The following is a 17065-nucleotide window of genomic DNA, read 5'->3' on the forward strand; positions in this document are numbered from 1 at the left end:
TTGATCTTCAGTCTCTGATATCCTTTCTTCCACTTAATCGATTTGGCTATTGATACTTGTGTATGCTTCATGAAGTTCTCATGCTGTGTTTTTCAGCTCCATCAGGTCATTTATGTTCTTCTCTAAACTGGTTATTCTGGTTAGCAATTCTTCTAACCATTTTTCAAGGTTCTTAGCTTCCTTGCATTGGGTTATAACATGTTCTTTTAACTCAGAGGAGTTTGTTATTACCCACGTTCTGAAGCCTACTTCTGTCACTTCCTCAAACTGATTCTCCATCCACTTTTGTTCCCTTGCTGGCAAGGAGTTGTGATCCTTTGGAGGAGAAGAGGCATTCCCATTTTTGGAATTTTCAGCCGTTTTGTGTTGGTTTTTCCTCATCTTCGTGGATTTTCTGCCTTTGGTCTTTGATGTTAGTGACCTTCGGATAGGGTTTTTGTGTGGATATCTTTTTTGTTGATGTTGATGTTATTCCTTTCTGTTCATTAGTTTTCCTTCTAACAGGCCCCTCTGCTGCAGGTCTGCTGGAGTTCACTCAAGGTCCATTCTAGACCTTGTTTGCCTGGGTATCACCAGCAGAGGCTGCAGAACAGCAAACATTGCTGCCCGTTCCTTACTCTGGAAGCTTCGTCCCAGAGGGGTACCTGCCAGATGCCAGCCAGAGCTCTCCTGTATGAGATGTCTGTTGACCCCTGCTGGGAGGTTTCTCCCAGTCAGGAGGCACGGGGGGTCAGGGACCCACTTGAGGAGGCAGTCTGTCCCTTAGCAGAGTTTGAGTGCTGTGCTGGGAGATCTGCTGCTCTCTTCAGAGCTGGCAGGCAGGAACGTTTAAGTCTGCTGAAGCTGTGCCCACAGCCGCCCTTTCCCCCAGGTGCTGTGTCCCAAGGAGATGGGAGCTTTATCTATACACCCCTGGCTGGAGCTGCTGCCTTACTTTCAGAGATGCCTTCCCAGAAAGGAAGAATCTAGAGAGGCAGTCTAGCTACAGTGGCTTTACGGTGCTGCCGTGGGCTCCACCCAGTCTGAACTTCCTAGCGGCTTTGTTTACACAGTGAAGGGAAAACCGCCAACTCAAGCCTCAGTAATGGTGGATGCCCCTCCCCCCACCAAACTCAAGCTTCCCAGGTCAACTTCAGACTGCTGTGCTGGCAGGGAGAATTTCAAGCCAGTGGATCTTAGCTTGCTGGGCTCCGTGGGGGTGAGATCCACTGAGCTTCCTGGCTTCAGCCGCATTTCCAGGGAAGTGAACAGTTCTGTCTTGCTGGCATTCCAAGTGCCACTGGGGTATAAAAAAATTCCTGCAGCTAGCTTGGTGTCTGCCCAAACGGTGGCCCAGTTTCGTACTTGAAACCCAGGATCCTGGTGGTATAGGCACCCGAGGGAATCTCCTGGTCTAGGGATTGCGAAGACTGTGGGAAAAGCGTAGTATCTGGGCCAGAATGCACCATATTTCACAGCACAGTCCCTCACAGCTTCCCTTGGCTACGGGAGGGAGTTCCCCGATCCCTTGCAGTTCTCGGGTGAGGCAACACCCCACCATGCTTTGGCTCCCCCTCCGTGAGCAGCACCCACTGTCTAACCAGTCCCAATGAGCTGGGTACCTCAGTTGGAAATGCTGAAATCACCCTCTTTCTGTGTTGATCTCACTGGGAGCTGCAAACCAGAGTGGTCCCTATTTGGCCATCTTGCCAGCCACCAATGACGTTGCCATTTTTGAGGCCACTATCTCAAAGAGAGTTTGTGGTGGCAAAGGAGCAGAGGATGGAGAACCATACCCCAGCTCTTGAATGCTTCTGCCCAGAGCTCAGATTATTTTTTTCACATTTCACCGGACGAAGCAAGATATATGGTCATACCTAGCATCCAGGAGGCTGACATGTTTCATCCTCTCCTGTGTCTGGAAGGGGAGGAGACCCGGAAATATTAGTGAGCACTGCTAATGTGGAGAATCACTTAGCGGTAAGGGGAGCCAAACACAATTGAGAGTATCCTGGGGCAGGAAGACAGCCTTAAAAAACTTCTGGAAAAATGTGTTGTCAGAAGACTTCTTGGCAAAGGCTTAACTTAAATTGGGAAGAGGGCAGATAATGTAGCAAAATTCCAGTGATTCAACTCTATGATTAAGTGGATAACATTATCATAGTGGTTCTGAGCCCTGGCTGCATATTAGAATTGTCTAGGTTACTTTAAAAACAAATAAAAAAAACAATGTCAGGATTCCAACCTAGTTCAGTTAAATCAGAATCTCCTACAATTAAGGCCTGAGAGTTCTTATTTTTTAAGTTTCTCCAGTTGATGATTTTTGTGTTCAGAACTACATCAGCTTTTCCCTGTTTGCATATAGATAATTCAGGCATGTCCAGATTCACCCCAAGCTCTCTCAGAGATGATGGTTGACAGGAGGGACATAATCTTACATTTGCAGGCTCCAAAATAATCCAGCTGGAGTTGATGTCCCTTTTTGGTCCCCTCCAGTCTGCATTTAGTAGCGAATAGATGACACGAACTGGCATAGGTCTGATTGTCAGTGCCACAAACCTATGGAAGATAAGTAGAAGAAAAAGCTGATAGAGCCAAATGCTCACTGGAAGACACTCTGCTCCTTAAAACTCATATGCTGATAACAGTGCTGTGCCAAAGATGTGGTCAGGTAGGTGAGACTATTAAAATCGTAATTGTTCCATTTGGCATTAAAAAATCAACTAAACTGTACCAACGGTGATGACAATTTAGCTCTAGATAAGCTCAGTAGAATGAAAACTGCAGATGTTCCAAATATCCCAAATATCCAAATGATAACCTATGTATCTACCTTTTTTAAGCAAAAATTTCAATTGCAAATACTTTTATTTCAGTCACTAACCTTTTGGAGCCACTTAAAGACTATTTTGCAGAATACTTACTTGATCAAGGGGTTTTGTTGGAGGACAAGTCACTGGATCCTGGCAGACACAGTGAGGTTTTCCCTGTTGGTCTGCCTTACAGATGTGGCCTCTTTTACACTGGAAGCTCATGCAAGAATCTAACAGAAAAGATTGGGCAGGAAGCATGGACAAAGTTAAATTGAGTATGTAAATACAAATTCACTCAACTAGTTTCATTTTCACTAATGAGGGGGAAATTTTGAAGTCCTTGAAATTTGCAAATTTGGAAGTGGGAAGACATTGGAATCCTCTTTAATTGATGTGTTAATGTCCAGATGGAACCTTCTATTTTACATGATAATTTTACAGACTATTTTACATGATAATCTAGATTTCCTCTTGCAGCAGTTTGGAATGGAGATGTGCAAAGAACAGACAGCTCTTCTGTGCCTGAGATGGTTATAGTCTGAAGTCCTTAGGGCAACGTTGTGCAAGCTGGTCAGAAGTGAAATAAGGCTGAAATTCAAAATGTTTGTGATAGGGGGAGGAATAAGGTCCTTTATCAAGTATGGGATATAAATTCACCAGCAAGTTACAGATTTGAGAATAAATAAGATAGAATTAAGTCTTTTCAGAAGCAAAAGGATTTAAGGAAGAACTCTAGCCCTTTCACTGATATCTCAACAGGGCTTCCAGTTTGTAAACACATTTACCCATAGTTGTATATCAAGTATGCACAAGAAAATGTCAACAATTTATGGGAGCATTTCCTTGGGGAGGACTGGGGAGAGAAAAAATTCTGTGCAGCATTCACAAAGGATGGAGGGGCAAGCCCAAAGTGGCAGATTCCATTTCTTCCTTGATATAGTCACAAACAGCTTGCTTCATGCATACTCACCCACACCATGCACCCTCATGTTGCCTTCACTTGACGTTTCCTCCTCATTTGATGAGTTCTCTGCTTTCTTGGCCTTTAGAATAACAAGAGCAAAAGTTAAAATCTACTAAGAGGAGAGCCATTACTTAATTTATATTTCCACTGTGCATACTTTCACAGAGTATTTTTCATGCTCAAATCATTTCAAATCTCAGAAAGGGAAACCAGGCTGGGTGTGGTGGCTCACATGTGTAATTCCAGCACTTTGGGAGGCCAGGGTGCGAGGATCACTTGAGCCCAGGAGTTTAAGACCAACCTGGGCAACATAGGGAAACTCTATCTCTACCCAAAAAAAAAAAAAAAAAAAAATTAGCTGGGCATGATGGTGCGTGCCTGTGCTCCCAGTTACTCAGGAGGCTAAGGTGGGAGGACTGTTAGAGCCCCGGGGGTTGAGGCTGCAGTAAGCTATGATTGCATCACTGCACTCCAGCCTAGGAGACAGAGCAAGACTCCATCTCTAAAAAACAAAACAAAACAGAAAAAAAAGAAAGAAATGGAGCCTGTAATCCCAGCACTTTGGGAGGCTGAGGTGAGTGGATCACCTGAGGTCAGGAATTCAAGACCAGCCTGACCAACAAGGTGAAACCCTGTCTCTACTAAAAATACAAAAATTAGCTGGGCATGGTGGCAAGTGCCTATAGTCCCACCTACTTGAGAGGCTGAGACAGGAGAATTGCTTGAACTTGGGAGGCAGAGGTTGCAGTGAGCCGAGATCATGCCACTGCACTCCAGCCTGGGTGAAGGAGTGAGACTCCATCTCAAAACAAAAAAAAAAAAAAAAAAAAAAAGAAAGGGAAATCAGTCACAACTGTGGAGGTAGACAGTAACCCCTGGAGAACAGGACCCATTTCTATCTTTATCAACGAGATTTAGTGCGGTATCTCTGGGGATTACTCAATAAGACTTGGAGTCTAGTCTTTGGATTTGAGAAAACACTAGAAATGTAGTATTGTCTTGTGATTTTGTAGTTAAGCCAGAGTTACATTGGAAATCTCTCTGAATTTGTTGGTAAAGCTTTCATACCAGGCTTTTAAGGTATAAGAAAACTCCTACGTTAGAGTGGCAGCAGAGTTCTCAGTAATTGAGGTTACCATTGACCTTGTGTACCAAAATCTGTGCCAAGTCCTGCTGGTGGGTGGCTGCCAGGATTTTGAATGAAGGCTCCAAATATGCTTCCTCCCTGCCCGGATCCTGCTGTAGTTTGCAGATTATTATTTTGGTATGTGTTTGCTTAATAAAGTAGGACCTTAATCTTTATAACTAATTCAACAAACATTGTTGGCTCTTTTGTTATGTCAGAGACATTTTGTTGGACACTGGTGATTCAACTCGAAAACAATATGACATCTGCTTTCAAGGCATTAGAGCAGCAGCTGTCAGTGTCTCCTATCCTTCAGATCTGTCATAATTTATCATTCCAGCTAGTTCCAGGGACTTTCAATGGCCAGTATCTGCATTTCTGTGTCTGAAAAATCATGGAAATTGACCTGGCTCACTCAAGGGACAGACTGGAAATGCTGGGAAATTAATACCCCCCATAGCAATCCTCAGCCAGAAGAAGTACCCTAGCTCCTTCTTGGAATAATTCTGAGAAAATGTCTTTACATGGCTTGAATGATGTTCCTTTTATTAGCTTCCTTTCCTTCTTGTGTTACTTCTCCACTCCTCTATCTTTGTTTCCTGTGCTTCTCAAATAAACAACACTCAAATCCAAGATCTGCATCTATGGGAACCCAAATAAAACAGGCAATCTCAGCCTAATGATAGAGATGGACCTAAAAAGAAATAACTGTAATATATTTAAGTAATGTACTAGTAGACTCCATACAGGACACTGTGAGAGCACAGAGAAAGGTCATGACTGTTTATTGATAATGCTGGCTTTATTGGACAAGGACCATTTAAAATAATCTTACCTCTTCGTGCTCTCCAGGCTCACTGGTATCTATATTTTCATTTTCCTGTGCTTTTTCTCTTTGCTCCTCAATTTTGAGGTGATAGGCAATGGATTGAGCTCTCTCGGCCTCCAGAAAGGCCTGGCTTGGGATGAAGTAGTCATCACTTGCACTGTGCCTGGGGCCATCATTGCCACCATCATCGCCATCATCACCACCATCATCATCAGCTCCATGATTTCTGGGCATGGTATTACCACCATCAGTAGGTTCCATGAGCAGAGCCTCAGAAACAGTCTTTTCATCTATCTCTTTGTGGTTGCTAATAGCTTCCAGGCCAGTTTTACCCTCTTGACTCTGCCATTCAGTTTCTTGAATGTGCTTATTGACTTTTGATGCATTTTCCTCTTCCATTTCTGCATTGGAGTTATCTTCTTGTTCTTGGTTACCCTGCTGAAATTCATCCTCCTGCATCTTGCTTACTTGAGTTGGTTGATCAGACTCTTCCAAAATATCATCAGATTGGGTATTGTCTTCCTCGTGCTTGCTGTTAGCATGCTCCCTGGGCAATTCTGTCTTTCTTTCTTGGTTATCATTGTGGATACCAACTTCACCCGGCTCTTTTTCTTCTTCCTCTTCTCCATTGGAAATATTTGGATCCTGCTCTTGGTTTCCTTGATCCCTTAGGCCTTGGCTATGTTTACTGCTCCTGTTCAACTGATGATGTGAATAATTTCTAGGTTGTTCTTGGTTTTCCTCTCTCTTTGTGATACTTTCTTGTTGGTTAGAATCTGTGAAGGAACTAACACCAGGAGCAAAAAAATCACTGTTCTCTGAGAGTTTTTTCTCCTGAGGCTCACTCATATCTTCTTTTATGTCCAGTGTGCCTTCAGTTGGTGCATACTCCAAATTCACACTTAAGTCACCGTCACTGTCCTCTTGATCCTTCAATCCCAGCTCTTGGCTAGAACTCTTGCCCTGTTCTGCTGACTGTTCGTCGCTTTCCTCTTTTGACTTTAGTACTGATGATTTTTCAGCCTTAAAAGAAAAAAGTTCATTCTTCAAACAAATGATAATGTAACCATATTTATGCCTAAGGTAACGTTTAATATTCATTATTCTTTTTCTTCACACACTATCACGTAAATATGTTTATAATATTCCTCACACTCTGTAGCCACAGGTTTAAACTGAATTTGGATTCTATAAAATGAAACAAGTATACAGCAGCTCAGCCCAAGTAGTAAAACTCATTAATCCTCATGATTCTTCTAGTGATTAGAGACAGTTGAGGTGATCATCATGTTTTAAAAAAATTAAACTGAGACATAAATGACATAATCTCTTTTACCATGCTTTGAAACTAAGACCTTTGGAGAATTAAAAAATTATATTAATATAAAAGATGCTACTTTTACCTTATGGTGGGAATGGTCTTCTGTGGATACTGCTGTTTCTTTTTCATTTTCTTCATCTTCAGCCCTTAAACCGGGGATTGCAGTATTGTCGGGTGCCACCGTTTCAGCAGTTGGTTTGGAATGATCAGGTAATAATCTTGCATTTGTCTGAAAAAATTAAAAACTGGTTTTTGTTATTCATGTCTGGATGCTAATTTACAAATTTGCTAGTTACTCTTGTTGTCATCATTATTAGTAGCAATATACTTCATTTATACCAACAATTTAAAAATATTCTCTAGAGTTTTTGAGGATATAAGCAAATGCCTAGAACAGAATGTTAAGTGGAAGCAGAATCTCAATTGTGTTTAAGAAAAAGTTATTTGTGCAGAGACTAGGTGAAAATAAAGCAAAATGCATTTAAATAATGGTAACTTTGAGTTTTGAAATTATTTTCTGTGTTTTTTAAACTTTTGCAAAGCATTTGTACTTTACAATTTTGGCAAGTGTTCTTTAGCAGAAAGTTGAAGTCAAATAAAATTAACCATAGGATATCATATTGTACATTTGCCTAATTTAAGTACTCACTGATAATTAGCAGAAAAATTTATAAACTTTTTATCAATATTTATTTGATTTCTTAATGCCATTGGCCTTAACGTTGATCAGGAAATCTTAATAAAAAACAATTTAAGGACTGGGCGTGGTGGCTCACACCTGTAATCCCAGGTCTTTGGGATGCCGAGGTGGGCGGATCACCTGAGGTCAAGGGCAGGAGTTCAAGACCAGCCTGGACAACATGGTGAAACCCCGTCTCTACTAAAAATACAAAAAATTAGCTGGGCGTGGTGGTGGGTGCCTGTAATCGCAGCTACTTGGGAGGCTGAGGCAGGAGAATTGCTTGAACCCTGGAGGCGGAGGTTGCAGTGAGCTGAGATTGTGCCATTGCACTCCAGCCTGGTTAACAAGAGCGAAACTCCATCTCAAAAAAAAAAAAAAATTAGAATTAATTCAGACTCTGTGAGACAGGGCACTAAGCCTAAGTAGAAAAGGGCATGTCTGAAGTAGTAATTTCTGTTAGAGGGATGGTCCTATTTCTAGCAAGATTGGAGACTTGGATAAAGAGCTGGGCAGTGATGCATGATGGGGAAGTTGAACAACTGAACTTGGAGGTAAGAGGCCTCCATTCAAGTCTTGCCTCTGCTATTTACTTTCTATCTGTGGTTTGACAGGTCATTAATATTTTTTATTAATTAAAAATATTAATAAAATTAATTAATTATATTAACATTAATTAATTAACTCCAGCCTCTTGCCCAGGGTGGAGTTCAGTGGTGCAGTCGGCTCACTGCAACCTCCGCCTCCCAGGCTCAAGCCACCCTTCCACTTCAGCCTCCCCAGTAGCTGGGACTACAGGCACCACCATGCCTGGGTAATTTTTGTATTTTTTGTAGAGATGGAGTTTCACTGTGTTGCCCAGTCTGGCCTCGAACTTCTGAACTCAAGCAATCTTCCTGTCTTGGCCTCCCAAAGTGCTGGGATTACAGGCGTGAGCCACCACGACCGGCCGAGGTCATTAATTTCTACCCTGCCATCTCTCAAGGTGGCAAGTAATATCAAGTGAGCAGAAATATCAAAATAAGGTTATGTATAAAAAATGTTATAAATTTTAAGGAGTTGCCCAGCTGAAAATTACTATTGCTAGTACTAATGTCACACCGTGTTAATAATATAAACTGGCCAGTATCTGAGGCAGATATTCACTGTGGATCTTTATTAGAGAGATACTCTGGACACTCAGATGGCATATCCAGGTGTAAGTATGAAACTGAGATTCTATTTGGATTAACTTATTTTTATTCCATTAGCAGGTCCTGTAGTGCTGACTGTGTAATATAAAGAAAGCCATGGAGTACAGGATTTATTTTTTATTTTTTAATTTTTTTTTGAGACAGGGTCTCGCTCTGTTGCCCAGGCTGAAGTACAGTGGCATGATCTCGGCTCACTGTAACCTCCACCTGCTGGGTTCAAGCAATTCTCATACCTCAGCCTCCTGAGTAGCTGGGATTGCAGGTGCCTGCCACCATGCCCTGCTAATTTTTGTATTTATTTATTTTTTTAATAGAGACAGGATTTCACCATGTTGGCCAGGCTGGTCTCGAACTCCTGGCCTCAAGTGATCTGCCCACCTCGGCCTCCCAAAGTGCTGGGATTACAGATGTGAGCCACAGCTTCTGGCCAAAGTACAGGATTCATATTAGGTTTGGTTTGCTCTTTTGCTTCTTATCTCCTTTTCACCTAAGATGGGTAATGAATTTGAAAAAGTTTATAAAGAAGCCTTAAAGAAGGGGGAAAAGGAGAAAGAATGGTGGCCACTTTGGTAAGCTGCCAACAGGGGGCATCACAGAAGGCAATGGATGGGGGAGATTTTAGGCTTATTAGTGGAGAACTGGTCACTCTCTCTCCCCCTCCATCCACCTACTGCCCAAGCAGGAAGAAATGCACACAAAAAATCGCAGCTCTTTTACTTTCAGAAATATTCTGCAATTGAAATTATGTTTTATCATTATGGGCATATTTCTATTTATTTAACATGCCCTCTGGAAATCTATTTGGAATCTCCCAACTACACAGAATCCATTTACATCTGGAGAATTCAGGCAGGCAGGGAAAATGATACAAATTTGTAATAGGTCAGTTCTATAAGAAGATACTTAGCTTTCTAGCAGTTTGGCTAGGTTTACATGATATCAAATTGTCCCAGAAAGGAAACATCTGGAATGTGTCTAAATGCAAGTGTGTCATTCAAACATTTGGTTCAAACACTTTTTTTTGTTTTTTGAGACAGAGTCTTGCTCTGTCACCCAGGTTGGAGAGCTGTGTGCAATCTTGGCTCACTGCAGCCTCGACTCCCCTGGCTTAAGGGATCCTCCCTCCTGTGCCTCCCAAGTAGCTGGGACTATAGGCACATGCCATGGCACCTGGCTAATTTTTTATTTATTTTTTGTAGAGACGAGACCTCACTATGTTACCCAGGCTGGTCTTGAACTCCTGGGCTCAAGTGATCCTTTGGCCTTGACTTCCCAAAGTGCTGGGATTATAGGTAGGAGCCACTGTGCCTGGCCCAAAGACACTTTTTGATGTTTATTTACATAACAGCAACAGCCATAAGGACAAAGCACATTTTCAGGAGAAAACAATGGTTTTGTGGGAACTCCTTTCAGTGTTGAACATTAAGTTGTCCCACTTTTGTAATTTCAGGGTGTAATGTATAATTTCAGTTAGAGTAGCTCCATACTACTTAAGCATGATTCCTGATGGTGGGCATAAACTCTGTCTTCCAAGAACAGCTTGGTCTGGGTGCCATGGAGTTTGTTTTTGCTGACACATTTGTCAACCAGGAGCTAGCCAACAACTTATCCAAAAAGCAAGGACAGAATTTTAGACCTAGAGAGGAAGGGAGGAAAGAGACAATTGAGAAATTGCTTTGTCTATTTAAAGGAGGCTGATTCCTCCATTTGGTGAAAAAGAAAAAAAAATGGCACGAATCCTTTGGTTTAATGAAGGATTACATGAATCATTTGCGGAACATCTCCAGTGGTCATTCATGCTATGGTTTCATTTGTTTTTTAACTTTCAGTTTGTTTTGAGGCCACTGACACGGTTTCAAATGATCTGATTTGTGTACAGCTGCTTTATTGCTGTGCAAATGGGGCCAATATATCTGACCATGAAGAAGAGAATATTCTAGTCCTGCCTACTGTCAGCATACTTGCTTGGACAGCCTCCCAAAGATGAGTTAGGAGCTGATTTATGATTACCATATCGTTTCCTGCCTAGCTCATTGGTTTCTGTTTTCATTATAGACTCTCAAAATTTCTCAGCCAGCATCTATTTGATCTTGAAGAAAATGCTGCTGGAGACTGTGGATATGCACCCTAAGTATTTTTTTTTTTTTTTTTCAGACGGAGTCTCGCTCTGTTGCCGAGGCTGGAGTGCAGTGGAGTGACCTCAGCTCACTGCAACCTCCGCCTCCTGGGTTCAATTGATTCTCCTTGCCTCAGCCTCCCGAGTAGCTGGGATTACAGGTGCCCGCCACCATGCCCGGCTAATTTTTGTATTTTTTAGTAGAGACGGGGTTTTGCCATGTTGGCCAGGCTGGTCTTGAGCTCCTGATCTCAGGTGATCCGCCCATCTCAGCCTCCCAAAGTGCTGGGATTATAGGTGTGAACCACCACACCTGTCCTAAAATCTTGGGTTTATAATAACAATGTGATGAACTTCCCTGGGAGAATTCATTTCTTCCTGTCTCTTGTGTATTTGGGCAGATTCTATGGCAAACAAACTGATAGCCCAAACTTTCTGCTGCATATTTATTGCGTCCTCTAGAACCTGATAGTTCTAAAAATTTTTTTAAGTACCTTGAGTTTTCCAGTTATTTGTTTATTACCTGGGCAATAAAGAATATAATTAAAATAAAAAGAGAATTTCAAACCATTATATAAGAACATTTTCTTTTAAATGGAGGATTTCTACATTAAATGTCAGGAGAAAGAGATGTAATAACAGAAGAAAGGAAATTTACCGGGATTGCAGCTGCAGTTCCCAAGAGACATAGGAAAAAAAGCCCAGTCTTCATGCTTTCCAGATCTGTGAACCAAGAAGATAATTATCAGTGGCAGGAAAAAGTTTCCTTATGAAAAACTGAAAGACAATCTTAGCAAATACTGAGCTTGATATTGTCCTTGGCATATAAAAGTGATTTCTATCTTTGTGGATTAATATGTCTGAAAAGACAGATTGATGGCAGTTCTTACTCAATTGCATACCTGTGAAAATTACTCCCTGACTTTTTGGTCCAGCCATGTTCAGCAGAACCTATCTCTGTTTATGACAGTACTTCTTTGAGTAAAGACTCTGTGCAGATCTCAGGTCTTAAGATTTATGAGTATCCATAACAAAAAAAAAGTCATGAAGTAATGTGGTATGTCAAGGTTGAGTAAAAACACGCTGCCTGTTTAGTGGTAAAGAAACACATTCATTCAGTGAAGACTTTTAGTCATACAGCACTGCACTGCCACAGAGTCGTAGACCTACACGGTATTAATGTTCATCTAATTTAGAGGTCTTTACTGGCAATCTGTGAGTTGGGGGTGGCCTACAGATAGGTTTGGTTTGGTAGGCACTGTGCATTTTAAACCAGTATTTTAAATTCCAGAGGTTTCATGTCAAAATCCAAATTTCCAGTTTCTCTTTAATCATCTGACCTCTTAGCAACAACAGGCCTTCATGACAGCGGTTGGCTGCATCTGAGTTGAGACTGTCCTCTGTAAGGGATGCTGGGGTTTGTGCTCGATCTGTCTCACTTTTGGTATTTGCCTTTCATTTGAGTTTAGTTAGTTCCAAACGAACTCTTTAAGTTTAGAAATGAGACAAGTGAGGCTCAGAGAGGTTAAGTAAGTTGTCTCCAGATGAACTCTGGGTCTAAGGCTTTTCCCACACACCAGTTATATTATTGTGGTTCTTAAAAGTAGTGGGCAGCCTACATTTTTTTGCAGGATATCCCTAAGTCTGGTAGTCTGACCTCCAGCTGGGATTAGGGCTACAGTTTTTAGTATCTAGTAGAGGTTTTATGGATCGCGCAGAAATACTAGATGACTCCTTTAAATTATTTTTTGCAAACATAAACACATTCACAGAATTTTAAATAAGACTTTGAGGTTTATAAAGAAACTGAGCAGTTTCTTCTGCTACTTATCCCAATATTTCTAAATAATATGCTTAAATGGATATTTTAAAATATATTAAATATTACTCTAGGGATTTAATATTGCAACAACTATCACTTCACACACACACATGCGCGCACACACATACACACACTTCTCTTCCTCCTTTCTCTTCCTAAAATAATTTTATCATAATTGTTGTTTAAATTTTTATTTAACATTCATGACAATGTAAATATTCCTCACAGCTGAACCAAGTAGTAATTTCATGTGTTGAACCACACTGACATTTCTTTTCTTGAACGATATTTTGGTTTTGTTTTGATTTAGAAATTGGCTTCCTTTTAAAGCTTTTTACATACTTTTTTGTGCTCCCATCACTTATTCTTCCTGAATTTTCCAACAAAATTTAAAACTTCCCCTTAATATGGTAACAACAATAACAACAACAGAGCAACATCAACAACCCCCTAAGGAAATCCCTTGTGTCCATTTCCCCCCTTGGAAGTGGCACTCCCAGAGCCTCGGAGTTCTTGCTTCCTTTAGACTGGTGTATCCCTGGCTGCTGTGCAGCTTTTCTCCTGGGGTCCATACCTGGGGTCACCACACCCTGGTAATCCCCTTTGTCTTTTTTTTTCTGTTTGATTTCTTGCTTCCTAAGTCCCATATATTTTTCTTTCTTAGTTTTCTCCCTCATTTTGATGAAGCACATACTCCATAAGTTTCTTGAGAAACCATACACAGGAGACAGAATTTTTAAGGTATTGCATATTAGAAAAATATCTGTATTTTACCATTTACTTGATACATAGTTTGACTAGATATAGAATTCTAGATTGGAATTTTTTTTAAAGCATTGGTCTATTTTCTTGTAATTTCCAGTGTTGCTAGTAAGAACTCTGATGTGAGTTTTTCCCCAATGTTTTTATGAACACAGTATTTTTTTCTTCTTTATGGATGCTTTTATGTTTTTACAGTTGGCCCTAGTCTTCTGAAATATTACCATCTCTGCCTTAGTTTGGATACTTTTATATTTACTTTAGGAACTCATTAGGCCCTTTGAATTTGGAAATTTTTATATTTCAGTTCTGGGGAGCATTTTATGTGTTAGTTCCTTAATGATTTTTGCCCTTCTATTTTTTGTCTTTTCTTTCTGGAATTTATATTAGTTAAATATCAGAATTCCGAGGTTGATTCTCCGATTTGCTAATCATTTTTGCTCTTCTCTTCAATAGTGTGTCTATCATTCTAGGAAACTTTCTCAATTTTACCTTACATCTCTCCTATTGATTTTTTTTTTTTTTCCTAGAGATAGGGTTTCACCATGATACCCAGGCTGGTATCAAACTCCTGAGCTCAAAGTGATCTGCCCGCCTCAGCCCCCTAAACTGCTAGGATTACAGGGATGAGCCACTGTGCCTGGCCTCTCTTTTTGATTAAAAAAAATTATACTCTTATACTTCATTTTCTTAATTTAATTTTTAAAATGACAAATAATAATTATACATATTCATGGGGTACATAGTGATGTTTCACTACATATAATGTATAGTGATCAGATAAGGATAATTTGCATATCCATCACCTCAAACAGTTATTATTTCTTTGTATTGGGAACAGTGCCTTTTTTCTAGCTATTTGAAATATATAATATCCTACAGTGGTATAGAGCACTAGAACTTATTCTTCCTATTAGCTATAGTTTATGTCCTTTAACAAATAGCTCCCTATTCCTTTCTTTTCCTCACCCTTCCCAGCCTCAAGTATCCTCTGTTCTACTTCTTACTTCTATGAGATCAACTTTTTTCATTTCCATATGAGTGAGAATATGCTTATATACTGTTAATTTTTTATTTCCCGAAGGCTTCTTTTTAATATTGTCCTGTTCTTTATTAGTATGACATATATTCTTGTCTCCTTGAGGATATTAATCAATATTTTGAAAATTTCCTCTGCACTCTGCATTTTCTGTTTCCTTCTTGTTCCTTTTTTCTCCCAGTTAGTTTGTTTTGATCTTTGTTTTTCATGTTGAAAGCTTTTCTCTAATGTCTGATGTATTTGGCTGTCCATTAATAGTTAGCAGTGAGTCACTAGAAAGCCAATTAGAACGTTATGGACAGGGCTTGGAGGGCTTCCAAAGAACAGTTCCATGGAGCATTGGAGGGCTTCCAAGGAGCAGTAACCTGACAGTCTTGATGGGGCACCCCAAATGTCATTGTCAGATATTATAGGGAGATTTTCTTTCTTCTAGAGGAGAAATTCATACCTCTTACCTTGGGAAGCAAATATAAACCTGGTTGCTAGCATTCTGTGAAATGAGTGAAGAGACTGGAGTTCTCTCAGTGCACACACTGATTTTTCACTTAATCCCTAGGTTTCTGTATGGCTCCACCTCCTACCTGACATTGTGCTTACCCTGAGTGCAGAGCCAGAGGATAAGCTTCTTCCTGTTTGTGTTGTAACATGGAAGTCCTCTGGCTGTGCAGGCAGGAGGAAGGATCTTGAATCTAAGAGTTAATCTGATAGGCTTTCAACCAATACTCCAGATTTCAGCCTCTATCCTCACCCTGCCTGCCAAATCACCTGATGCCTCCAATTCTGGAAACTTGCACGGGTTCTTCAGTGTGAATGGCTTCCTTCTTTGTCTATGGCATCCTTCTCTGCAGACTCTTAGGTTTAACCTTTCCCTGTTCTAGTCAGTCTTCCATCTTTTAAAGATGTGTTGACACTTATCTTCTTTGTCTCCTCTTCTTTTATCTTAGTCACTGTGAGTCTATATTATTACTATTCTTTTGCTATCATTATTCTGGAATTTTAGCACGGAGTGGCAACATATGTATATGTTTCATCTCCATTTAACAACAGATGACTTCCATTTCATATTTTCTTCATATTTTCCTCCATCATTATCATCATCATTTTTAGTGTGACACATAGGAATTCCTATGAGTCTTTGGTTCTAACTCAGCAAATGAAGTTTTTTCTTTCTTTCTTTCTTTTTTTTTTTGGTGACAGAATCTTGCTCTGTTGCCCAAGCTGGAGTGCAATGGCACAATCTTGGTTCACTATAACCTCTGCCTCCTAGGCTCAAGTGATTCTCATGCCTCAGCCTCCCAAGTAGCTGGAATAACAGGCATGTGCCACCATGCCTGGCTAATTTTTGTATTTTTAGTAGAGATGGGGGTTTCGCCATGTTGCCCAGCCTAGTCTCGAACTCCTGGCCTCAAGTGATCCACCTGCCTCGGCCTCTCAAAGTAGCAGCAAATGAAGTTTTTATTGAAGAAAACAGGGCTATAGCATAGACTTCCTCATCATGTTAGGAACAAGAACACATTTTTACCTGTCTCACTATTCAAATCACACAGGGTGGGCCACCTGGACCAGGGAAGAGTGAGTTGGAAGAATGGAGAGTAAAGCTGCACATAGAAAGTGATTTGGTATTGTGTGTGTGTGTGTGTGTGTGTGTGTGTGTGTGTGTGTGTGTGGTGGGGTGGGGGTGGGAGGGTTGAATCAGGGGTGTGGGAGAAACTTAAATCATTTATAACCTTACTAGTCTGGACTAATCAATTCCCAGTTTTAATGAAAATGACATGTACTTGGAGACTCAAGTATAATTCTTCTAAGTGATCCTTCTGAAAATGACTACATATAACAAGGAGAAATTTAGAATATTAACAATGGAATGCATGTTTACTTTATTTAGAATGGGTAATGGCATATAAAATATACTTGACATTTCTATTGCCATAGTGCTTTGGGTTTACCAAATAAATTTACAAATGGGATATTACCTTATTTGATCTTTACAACAACCCCAGGATGTGGCAGATGAAGAACAGGCCTAGAAAGCCTACAGTGTGACATGCTGGAGGTCACTGAGCTCTGTAGAAGGGGAGCTGGGATTGAAGCTAGGTTTCCTGGCTCCTACTCCAGCTTTTTTCTAGCTATTTTGCAAATTCTCCATTTTACCTCTTACACAAAGGTATAAGGAAGGGGGACAAAAACTAAGAAAATCCCAAAACAAACAAAAAAACCACCATTGTGACAAATTGAGATTTCACTTTGAGTTTGAGTTTTTAAACAAAAAGTTCCAAACATTTTAAGGAGTAAGATGGCATGTACTTGGCAGAATGCACTTCTTTGTGTTGAAGGAAAAGGCTTATCTTAGAAGGCTGGTTGGATTACTTGATATTGAAAGTTTCTTTCAATAAAACATCTTATGGCCTAAACAAGGCAAAAAGCA

General features: G+C 40.5%; 1 protein-coding gene and 1 pseudogene across 2 annotated transcripts in view; one reads left to right on the plus strand and one right to left on the minus strand.

Moving 5' to 3' along the window:
* The window catches only part of SPARCL1 (SPARC like 1), a 56093-nt gene that overhangs the window by 14417 nt on the left and 24611 nt on the right, over nt 1–17065 (minus strand). For both annotated transcript variants that reach the window (NM_001133196.2, XM_054553307.2), the window contains 6 exon segments: nt 2418–2538; nt 2904–3022; nt 3763–3835; nt 5718–6734; nt 7115–7261; nt 11679–11743. In NM_001133196.2, coding sequence (NP_001126668.1) covers nt 2418–2538; nt 2904–3022; nt 3763–3835; nt 5718–6734; nt 7115–7261; nt 11679–11732 — 1531 coding nt within the window. In that variant the 5' untranslated portion in view covers nt 11733–11743.
* On the plus strand, nt 577–1687 carry LOC129059021 (uncharacterized; annotated as a pseudogene).

The sequence above is a fragment of the Pongo abelii genome, chromosome 3 (assembly GCF_028885655.2).
Source record: "Pongo abelii isolate AG06213 chromosome 3, NHGRI_mPonAbe1-v2.0_pri, whole genome shotgun sequence".
Lineage (NCBI taxonomy): Eukaryota > Metazoa > Chordata > Mammalia > Primates > Hominidae > Pongo > Pongo abelii.